Source organism: Mastomys coucha, unplaced genomic scaffold (assembly GCF_008632895.1).
Source record: "Mastomys coucha isolate ucsf_1 unplaced genomic scaffold, UCSF_Mcou_1 pScaffold8, whole genome shotgun sequence".
Lineage (NCBI taxonomy): Eukaryota > Metazoa > Chordata > Mammalia > Rodentia > Muridae > Mastomys > Mastomys coucha.
Genome location: NW_022196914.1, coordinates 8,205,333 through 8,216,572, shown reverse-complemented (window position 1 = coordinate 8,216,572; position 11,240 = coordinate 8,205,333). Strand labels below are relative to the sequence as shown.

Genomic DNA, 11,240 nt, shown 5'->3' with positions numbered 1-11,240 from the left:
TAACAACAGGCTGGAAGCTGAGTGCTACTACCCAAAGGCCACAGGGAGGTTATAGTGCAAGCCATAACGTAAGCGCACTGCCCTGCTGTTGACCCAAGGGCGAGGCTGGGCAGTGCCAGAGATGCGAGAGGCACTTTATACCCGGTGCCACTGAAATCCCAGACTCTTCCAGTGAGCCCACACCATACACTGCAGAATTACACCGCCGTTGGCTGGTATTCCCCAGATACAGGGCATACCGGGCAGTAACAGGAAACCTCTGTCCTTAGTGTCTCCTGGCAACCAGTTGAAATCCACTAAGACCCTCGGAATCCAGGATTTAACTGTTGTCATTTTTTTTCTTAAATAACTATGACTCTATAAACAAATGTTTGCTCTCCCAAGGGTTCAGGAAGGATTTAATTGCTGTGAAGCGCTAAATGTCAGTTTCCAATGTGCGTGGATAACTTCAGAATTAAATTTTATATACCTACCTCTCTTAGTACTGGTTAGCAGCTCTAATTAAATAAACAAAAGCTCCCCTAGGATTTAGAAGCCCTTACTTACAGCGAAGGCTTAGGATCATTGTACAACTGAAATCTAAACCGCACTGGGTATGAAAAGTTACTCTCGATTGCGTTTTCACTGCTAGAGAGGGTGACGGAGAGAGGGCTATTAAACACAGGGAGGCCTGATGCCTGGATTTGTCATGTCCTCGGACACCTCGATGTATCAGTTCATAGTCACAAATTAAAGCAAGGACATTTTAGAAGGCTCGTACCTATTAAAAAAAAAAAAAAAAAAAAGCTAGGACAGCGGGTGAAGAATCGCGTTCAAGTTCTTGCCGAAAGAGGGCGTAAGTTTAAGGCTAATAGAATTCGAGCACACACTGACGCCCTGCCAAATGAAAGAACATTTAGAAACATTTTAAATTAACTTTAATTTGCACGACTTTGGTGTCAGAACTACCTTGTGCAATTCATCCTGTTCTCGCCTTAAATGTCTTTGCTGTTTGACCACGAAAAGAGGGTGCAGGACCCTCTGGACCTGCGCAGCTGCTCGGTCCTGAGACGCGCCTCTGGTCTGAGACTTCTCCGTAATCCTTTCCACTCCGTCTGCATCGCTGTGGTAGCTGTGCTCAGTGGGAAGGCTGGGTCTCCCGGGCATCCCAGAATATTGGGCATCCTGCAACAGAAGCACTGGGGTTGGCAGACTGCTTTTCGGTACTTAGGGGTTCTCTGGAGGAAGATTTGGGGGCGAGGAGGGTGGGAGTCCCTTTTACTTGCCCGGTTTATCAAATAGTACCTTAGGGGGATGCTTTTCAAGCTCCGCGACACTTCCCGGAGCGCGGAATCCTTTACCCAACATCGGAAGCAACAAGTTTCGCTTTTCTGGTCTCAGTGACCCTGCGGAGGGGCTGCACACTGGGATACGGTGACGCTGCGTCCACTGTGATTCTAGCGTGTCCCAGCAGCCCAGAGGGAGGAGGGCAACCACCCCGGGTGGGGGAAGGAGCGGTGCGGGCACCGCGCAGGCCAGATGGACATACCAGCTCTGCAAATGAATCTTCCTGCACCGGGACCTTGTTCCTTGTTCCCTGACCTTGCTCCAGAGACCAGAAAGGTCAGGTGCCAGACAGGACTGGGCGCATCCAGACAACATGGCCAGATCAAGAAAAGAGGTGAGAGTTTTGCAACGAAGCCACCAATTTGAAGAAACATCTCCCCTTTTTTTGCAGCGTATGTGTATGCATGTGTGTTTTGTGCATGCGCGCGCGCTCATTTCTTTCCTTTCAAACATATATACATTTTTTTAATTTTTAATTTTATATTGTTTAATCCTGGGGCTGGAGAGAGCGGAGCCAGGGAGAGGCGGCGACGTTAGAGTAACGCTGCGCCGTGAGGGCTCCCGCGGGTGTAGACGTGGGCGGCTGCGGCTTTGGGCTAAAGCTGTGAGCACCGGCAACGAGTGGGGCTTAGGGACCCGGCAACCGCGAGTAGGCCAGGGGTGCTGGGAGGAGCCCTGATGTAAGAATGTTAATGAGAGGCTCCCCCAGCCCAGCCCCCACCCCTCCCCACCCCCACCCACCCCACCCGTTGCAGAGAGGAGCCCGGCCTCGGCGCGCCATGTGTGGTAACGCGCTGCGCCGCTGCCACGCTATTTAAACACCGGCTATGGATCCAGAAACCCGCGCGAATCAATGGGATCAAACGCGAAGGAGGTGCACCGTCAATTACAAGCACTTGGACAAGTTTAACTTTTTTTTTTCTTTTACAAATAAGGCCTTCAAACGCAACCTTAGCAACGCCCAAATAAGAAGCCACCTCTAAGCCAAATAGCCTATGTGCAAAGGGAGGGAGAATATATATATATATTTATAATAAGTCTATATGTATATTACAGACGCACAGGTTTACATTCTGTGAACTTTTTTCTTTTTTCTTTCTTTCTTTACTTTTTTTTTTTTTTAACCTAGGGACATTGCAGAGGAATCTTCCTCTCTATCTTTTGGCGCGTTACTGAAGGGGGTATTCTGTTTTCTTGGAGCGCCCAAGGGGGCGCAGGGACAGAGGAAAGAAAAGAGCGGAGAGGAAAGGGGCAGGGTGGGTGGGGGGCAGAGGCCGAGCCGGCGGCCAGGGCGAGCGCTTGCTGGCAACACCATGCGGTCCCTGCTGCTGTTCACTTTCTCGGCGTGCGTGCTGCTGACCCGGGCGCTGCTGGCTGGCGACGCGAGCAGTGCCGGCGGGGACACCCGGCCAGGCAGCAGGCGCCGGGCGAGAGAGGCGTTGGCGGCTCAAAAGATCGAGGTGCTCGTGCTATTGCCCCGGGACGATTCGTACTTGTTCTCGCTGGCCCGGGTGAGGCCGGCCATCGAGTACGCGCTGCGTAGCGTGGAGGGCAATGGCACCGGGAGGAAGCTGCTGCCGCCGGGCACTCGCTTCCAGGTGGCCTACGAAGACTCGGACTGCGGCAACCGTGCGCTCTTCAGTCTGGTGGACCGCGTGGCGGCGGCGCGCGGCGCCAAGCCGGACCTCATCCTGGGGCCCGTGTGCGAGTACGCGGCGGCGCCGGTGGCCCGGCTGGCGTCTCACTGGAACCTGCCGATGCTGTCCGCAGGAGCGCTGGCCGCCGGCTTCCAGCACAAGGACTCGGAGTACTCGCACCTCACGCGCGTGGCGCCTGCCTACGCCAAGATGGGAGAGATGATGCTCGCTCTGTTCCGCCACCACCACTGGAGCCGCGCTGCCCTGGTCTACAGCGATGACAAACTCGAGAGGAACTGCTACTTCACCCTCGAGGGGGTCCACGAGGTTTTCCAGGAGGAGGGTTTGCACACGTCTGCCTACAATTTCGACGAGACCAAGGACTTGGACCTGGACGACATAGTGCGCTACATCCAGGGCAGTGAGCGAGGTGAGCGGGAGCGGGACCAGGGGTCCTTGGCTCCGACCCAGCGGTTCTCGGTGGCTACCCCCAAACTCACCGAGTCAGTCTTCTGTAGACCCCACCTTTCCCCGTAACCCGAGGACCCATGGCGGTTGCGCGCGGGGGCTTGTTCAAGTGGGAGCTGCCTGACCCGGGGGCGAGTAGAGGATAGCCCATCGCGGTGGAATGGGTGTGCCTAGACAGTCCCGGGGAGGTGGACCTGGCCAGTCGTGGGGACGTCTGAGCCGATTGCTAGCGCCGTCCCAGGTATGACAGGTGTGGCTAAACACCAAGGGTTTTCCCTCTTCGACAGCTCCGGGGTCCCATGCGTTCCAGGAATTTGTTACCCTGTTAATTGTTGTCGCGCGCGCCCTGGTAGGGCCACAGCGTCTGGGGACGCCCAGCAGCCACGCGCAGCTTCTTGACTAGCTGGGGGGGGGGGGGGGGGGGGGGGAGGGAGGTGTCTTCTGGCTTCTCTGGCTGCTCTTTCCACAGACCCCAGGTCTCTTTTAAAAGCCTTCTTTTAAATTCCTTTCATGCCCCTTCTAGTGTCTTATAAACAAGCTTCTGTACAAGCACCAAAGTGTCCCTGTGTCTGAATTCAGGCGACACTCACTTTCCCTGGGCGCGTTGGGCTTCGCAGCCTCTGAAAGCGCGCAGAGCTGGGCTTGGGCGGAGAGCGCGCGCCGGAGGATGGTGCGCGGAACTTCCTTCCCACGGGTCCCCTTCCTGGCTCTTTCTTCGCAAGCCGCTGAGGGTTTGGAACAATAGCCAAACTAGATAAGAGAACTCAGTATCGGGGATTGTGATCATGGCTACGGGGAGCGTGGGAAATCCCCGCTGCCGCCCAGGTTTCTGTGGTGTAGATAGAAAAAGGAGCAGAAACCCAGCATAGGGCAGTGAGTCCAGACGTCCCCGTTGGGGTTCACAACGTTCGAGAAATCCCGCCTTTGTTTCCCCTTGGTGCGCAGGCACCCAGAATGTCCGTGGTATTACCCTCTCCCCATACCCCACGACGTCCGGGGGTGCCATCCTGGTGAGACCTAGGGAGTGCCGAGCCAAGCCAGGCCCCTGGCTTGCAGGGCTTTGGCTGCAAGTCGAATGAAGAGTACCTGGGCCTAGCTGGTGCGGGACAGTGTAACTCTAAGCTTGCAGGCTCAGAACAGGTGACGCGGGCAGAGAAAGCTTCAAGAGTGGAGCCACGGCTGCCCCTCCCCTCTCTCCAATTTGGCTACTCTGACTTCAAGGTGTTGTAGACAGGGCGGACGGGTCAAGTTTCGACCTTAGAACGCCAGGCTGTCTGTGCAGAATCACTGTTAGGTGCGCAGGCTGGGCGCTGGTTATGTAAAAGGAAAGTTCTATCCTATGGTGGCAGATTTGCCCCTGCTGGGTGAGAAACCCACATCTACTCCCCGACTCTTCCCCCTCCTACCCCCAAGTCCTCGGGCTATTGCACCCTCTCTCAGTCCTGGGTACTGGTACTCCTTCAGTTCTGGGTTTCCAGAGCCTTAACTAAAAGCTGGAGACTTCCCAGAGCAGGCTGGGAATGGGGGCGTGTCCTCACGCCTGGCTAGATCCGAGCTGAACACAGAAAGGCGGTGACCTTGGTACAGTGGCCTGGGATGAGAGGCCTGGGGGTTCTGTCTGTTCTGCTGTGGGGCCCTTGAGCAGCACAGTGCTATTGGAACCCTGATCCTGGGAAGGCCACAGAGTGACAGTAGGCTCGGGGGCTGATGTGTTTTGGTTTAAAAGGACTCCAGCCTGCGTTCTGTCCCTATCATTATTTTTAAATACATCAAGCTTGGTAGATGTACTTAGATCTCCTAGCGTTTATTTCTCTTTCAATTTAGCGGTACAAGTTAGTCTGGTGTGTGTATTTTATAGGTGAAATTATTATGATCTTATGATTCCTTCTCTAAGATCTGTGTCAGCAGCAATAAGGCAGATTTTCTGAAATATGAATAAAAATTTCCAGGCTGCCCTCCTCTCAATTTCTTACTCTTTTTTTTTTAATTTAAATTTTTTTTTTTTTTTTTTTTTTTAGAGAAAGTTGAGAGCTCTCAGGGCACTTCCTATAGACCTGAATCTCCACCTCACCATGCCAGCTCACGGTGTTAAGTTGTGGGGGTTAGTGTATGGTTTCAGTGGAGTTTGTGGCTCAGCCACTTGCTAGCTGGCAGGATCCGTGGCTGTTAGACTCCAGCTTCTTCAGGTAAAGTAGGCTTCCTGCACAGCCACATCTTCGGGATGCTGGAAGGGTTTAATGAACGAATTTACCAGAACTCTTTGAAACAGTGCCAGATCCATGCAGTAAATGTGTGGCTTCATTGTAGTGGATGTTGTGCTATATTCAATAACAATCACCTTCACCTAGAGAGGGAAGCCATGTCCTGGGAAGAACTTTAGAGAAGCCCACACCTCTGGATTCGACTTCTCTGCCTTGCAAGGCACTGAACTTGAAACCAGGAACTAGATGAGACTCAGGCCTCTCCTAACTGCTATTCTGATCTGGAGTCCTATTCCTCCAAATGTAAGAATGTCTCTGACAGCATTTCTGCCACAGAACATCTTCTACCTTTATGAACCAGGGCATGCTTTAGAGAGTCCCTCCCACCCCCAAAAATGTTTTGGAAAGAACATTTCAACTTTAAAATCAAATTATGGATATCTGAATATCTTCACTGGTAAAAAGTGACCCGTGGCCACCTCAATAATGTGACAAATTTTCTTTTGGCTATATAATGCCCTTTAGAAAGAAAAACTAAACAAACAACCCCTCCAAATTATTCTTGTCATCTTGTCATCTAAGTCAATTGAAAAGACACACCTGAGTACGTGGGATTTAATAAAGTAACATCGATCTCACAGCATGCATTTATATTAGCAGCTAAAATGTTAACATGGAGTCAATTTCAACTCCCAGGCATGAGGGCAATAGAGAGTTTCTCAAGAACCAGCCTCAGATAGCCTTGGAAACTAGGGAGCAGCAGATGAGATTTCACAAGGGGTTGTTTGGCTGTGCATCCTGGTTATTACAACATAGTTACTGGTTTTTATATACACATGGGGTGGGCAGAGAATACTAGAAAGTGATTTTTGAATATTCAAGTCTTTTTAAAAAAAGTTTCGGTTTATAAGTCCAGATAAAACTTTCAGTTGTAAGGGAAATATTATTTTTTTTCCCCAGAAATTCCACGAAAAACTAGACAAGATGACTCCTTAGGCAGGGAGCTAAGCTATGCTAACCTTTTACATTTAGGATTGGTCTATTTCATGCCCTAAAGGTATTCTACAAATACTTTAGGAAATAGATGTCAGTGGCAGAAATACATACATAGGCACATACATACATGCATGCATGCATACATACATACATAGTGCATGCATACATACGATCTTAGATAGGTGTGGTGGCACATGCTTGTTATCCCAGAATCCAGGAAGCTGAGATAAAAGGCTTGTGAATTCAAGGCCAACCTGGGCTATAGAATGTGCCCTTTCCCAAAGTATGAACAAACAAGCAATAGACAAATACTTTGCATTTAGTGCTGGATTTATTTATATAGTTGGCCACGGATCTTGATGTATCACAGGAAATGATACATCTACTATAAAAAAGACAGAAATACATTTTCTAATTAGAGAAATGTCAGTGTTGTGTTTATGTGCTTTCTAAGAAACAAAAGTAGAAGCAGCTTACACAAATTGTTTTGTATAAAAACTAGTTTTTATTCTTTTAGTTATTGCTGTGTTATGTATTTGGGCCTGGGGAGTGACCACAGAGATAGACATACTTAATGAATACAAGAGCAACTTACGTTTATACCCTGGTCTAAATGACCAAATAATTTGTCAGCAGAATTTTAAAGCAAAGAGCCCTCACGATCCTCCCTAGCATAAAGTATGGGAAGAAAAGTGCCACAGGCCACAATGTAGACATTACAAGGGTCTTTGGAGTGGATAGAGCTTTCGAATAGCAGAAATAAGGGCATAGTCTGTATTTTGTAAATGATATTTGTTACTTTGTAGTGTAGGAACAGAGAAATCTGCTTTTGAAAGTTTTTATTTTTATCCAAGTTAGGTATACATCTATGTAAGGTTAACTCCTTCTCGCCTGACCCTCCTACCCCCTTGTCTCCTGCTGCTTGTTTTGGATTTACCAGAGCATCGCTTCCGACTCTTGTGGATGTTCCATAGCAATTTTCCTTTAGAACTCCAAGTTGGAAACTACTTTTTTTTTTTTTTTTCAGTTTTAGGTTTTATCTCTTGGAATGCTTGTGGAGAATGGCTGAGTTCTCATCTACTATCTGCTAACTATACATGCAAGTGTGTTCTGTTCATTCTCCAGTATGATCTTATCAACATTTTTGCTTAGCTCAGTGTTGATATTCATTTTACCTTCTAAATGCTGTTCACAGTGAATCCAGTTGAGGATATATATTCATATATTACATATATATGAATACATAGGCATATATATGAGTATATAGTATATACTTATATATATATATATAAAATTTTTGTTTGTTTAGTCTGCTGTGGAGTGACTGGTAAAATCATGTGTAAATTGTCTAATCCAGGCTCCTGAGTTGTTTGAGCTCAGTCATTTTCTTGGCCTTCTATTCTATCATCATCCTGAGCTCTTTGTTTAGTGTTTTCCAAGACTTCCATCAGCTGACATTTTGAGCCTGTTGCCTGTGTGCTTTGGTTTCTTTGTTGGTGGACCACGTCCTCCAGGAGCTTTCTAAGGATGGGTGAGCGAGTGACATGTTTTGAAACCTTTCGGAACTGAATTCTTCTTCGTCTTACCCTTATACATAATTGTACAGTTCTGCACAGAACTCCGTTTTGAAACCTTTCCCAACTGAACACTTCTTCGTCTTACCCTTATACATAATTGTACAGCTCTGCACAGAACTCCATGCTATAAGTAATTCTTCCTCCTCAAAGTTTGATGGTATTGCTCCATTGGCTTCTAGATTCTGAAGTTGCTGTTAGTTTGAATTAATTTATTCTGGGTTTAGTGTTTATTATCACCACCAAACTGCAACAAAAATTTTGAAATCTTTTTGCTCTCAGTAGTCCAACACTTCATTACAGTGCACATTTCTTTTGCCTTGGTATGACTCTTTTCTCAGAAAACTCATTTATGTATGTATGTATGTATGTATGTATGTATGTATGTATGTATGTATTTTCTATTTATTTACATCCCAAATACTGCCACCTCCCAGGTTTCCCCTTGCAGAATTGTTTCCCCTTCACCTTTGAGAAGATGATCCCCACCCTGGGTATTCTCCCACCCTGCAGCATCATGTCTCTTCAGGGTTAGATGCATCCTCTAACAAGGCAGTCCTCTGTTAAATATGTGCCAGGGGCCTCGGACCAGCCCGTATCTACTCTTTGATTGGTGGCTCAGTCTATGAGAACTCCCAGGGGTCTAGGTTGGTTAATACTGTTGTTCTTCCTATGGGGTTGCAATCCCCTCAAGTTCCTTCATTGTTTGCCCTAACTCTTCCATAGGGGTCGCCGATCTTCATCCCAATCTTGGCTGTGGGTATCTGCATCTGTCTCAGTCAGCTCCTGCATAAAGCCTTTCAGAGAAGAGCCATGCTAGGCTCCTGTTTGCAAGCACAACCTAGCATCAGTAATAGTTCAGGGATTGGTGCCTGACCATGGGATGGATCCCAAGTTGGGCCAGTTACTGGTTGGCCATGCCTTCAATCTCTGCTCCATTTTTGTCCCTATATTTCTTTTAAACAGGAGTAATTTTGGGTTGAAAATTTGTAGGTGGGTTGGTGTCTTCATCCCTTACTGGGGTCCTGTATGGGTTCTAGAGGTGGTCTCTTCAGGTTCCATATCCCCACTGTTGGGCATTTCGGCTAAGGTCACTCACATTGAGTCCTGGGAGCCTCTCCCATCCCAGGTTTCTGGGACTTCCTAGAGATTCCCTTCATTCCCCAACTCCCAGCAGCTGCACATTTTGGTCCTCTCTCCTGTCTCTCCCCATAGTTGATCCTGTCGCCCTATTCCCTTCTTCCTCCCCTCTCCCATCCAGGTCCCTCCCTCCCTCTGCCTCCCATGACTGTTTTGTTCTCCCTTCTAAGCGGTATTCAAGCATCCTCACTTGGGCCTTCTTGTTTAACTTCTTTGGGTCTGTGAAGTCTATCTGAAACTCCATGTCTTTTAACTCTAAGAAAATTTCTTAAATTATTTCTTTGATGGTTTTATTTCCTTAATATTTAGTGTATACTTTAAACTTGATGTCAGACCATCTGGCTGATTCTTTACATTTCTTGTCTCCTACTTTTTGTCCTCTTTAAGAAAAATGCCCTTTGTCTGCTCTCCAAAATTACTGTTACATTAATTTTCTTTCTAGATTTATTTTTATTATATTATGTGCGTGAGTTTTTTTTTTTTTTTGCCTAAATGTATGTCTGAGTATCACATGTATGCCTGGTGCTCTGGTGCCAGAGGAGGTGTTGAGCTTCCATGTGGGTGCTGGGAATTGAATCTGGGTCCTATGCAATAACAACGAGTGCTCTTAACCAGTTTTTATTGAGCCAATTCCCCTATGTTACATTTTTCATTTCTATGATTGCACTTTCATTGTGCAGCATGAGGCTCACTCTGCTCTGAAGAAAGAGCCTAGCATACCTCTCTCTTGTTCTTCTAGATTCATCAATGAGATAATTTGTTACTTTCCCTCTTGCTGGGACAAATGAGAACTCCTTGGGAGAGGAGGGGTGCTAGCCCATTGGAAGCTTTCTTAATGGAAGTCCAAGATTTACCATAATATGTGTGAATAGAGACTACTTGGAATGTGATTAGCCCTCTTAATTAACATTTGAAGCCATTCCTGTGTGCTTAACCCCTTTGATTGGAAGAACATGATGCAATAATGAGAAGCCATTTACAGAGGACAGTGTGGCACCCAGATGGGGAAAGATGACACCTAATGTCACAAGTTAAAGTGGGACAGGTTAAAAAAAAAGGCTACTAAGAAGCATGTAGGACCAGTCATTATCCTTTCTTTCTGAAGTGTACTATTTTGATCTCAAAGAGATAGTTATGTACTAAAGCCAGTCTCAGTGGCACATGCCTTCAGTCCCAGCCCTTGGAAGGCAAAGGCAGGTGGATTTCTGTGATTTGCAGACCTTTGCAGCCTGTTCAATATGGCAAGTTCTAGGACAGAACAGGGATATACAGAGAGGACCTGTCTGAAAAAAGTTGCTATTTATATAATAAAATGCATATCGATATGACAAAAGCAGTCTGCATTTACTCCCACTTGTGCAGGAGGATCGGCAGACCCCACTTCTCTGTCAATCTCATCTACTGTTGGGAGGTCTGGGGAATTAGCATGTTTTCCTGCACGTGACACACTTCTCTACATTTCCACGCACTTCCTAAGTTGTATCTACTCCTCTTATGTCACTTGTGCTTGTTAACTATGTAATTCGGTTACTTATAAAACAATGAAGTATGAAAAGGAACAGAAAACTATCTCAGAAAAAAATATTTCAAGTCTTTTGATACATCATATAAAGGAAAATTTGCTAAAAGTGCCCATAGCTCAACTAGGTATGCGTGAGACAGCCCTGAAAGGCTGAGGTACACCATAAAAATCTAAGGCTCTTTATTCTGATGGCTTTGTTGGTGGTTATCAGTGATATGAAGTGGTGTTGCTTCTACTTGATCTAAAACTAGGCGATGATAATGATGATGTGTGTTATGGATTTGTATTATTTGAGAGAAACAATGTCCTGCCACCTGACCTTGGGAACAAGGTTTTTTTTTTTTTTTTTTTTTTTTTTTTTTTTTTTTTTTTTTTT

General features: G+C 46.9%; 1 protein-coding gene across 4 annotated transcripts in view; it reads left to right on the top strand.

Moving 5' to 3' along the window:
• Positions 1-951: 951 nt before the first annotated feature.
• Npr3 (natriuretic peptide receptor 3) overlaps positions 952-11,240 on the top strand; it is a 72,056-nt gene continuing 61,767 nt past the window's right edge. For 2 of the 4 annotated variants that reach the window (XM_031360017.1, XM_031360016.1), the window contains exon 1: positions 1,677-3,393. In XM_031360017.1, the coding sequence (XP_031215877.1) occupies positions 2,640-3,393 (754 nt within the window). In that variant the 5' untranslated portion in view covers positions 1,677-2,639. The other 2 variants (XM_031360018.1, XM_031360019.1) reach the window with 2 other exon arrangements.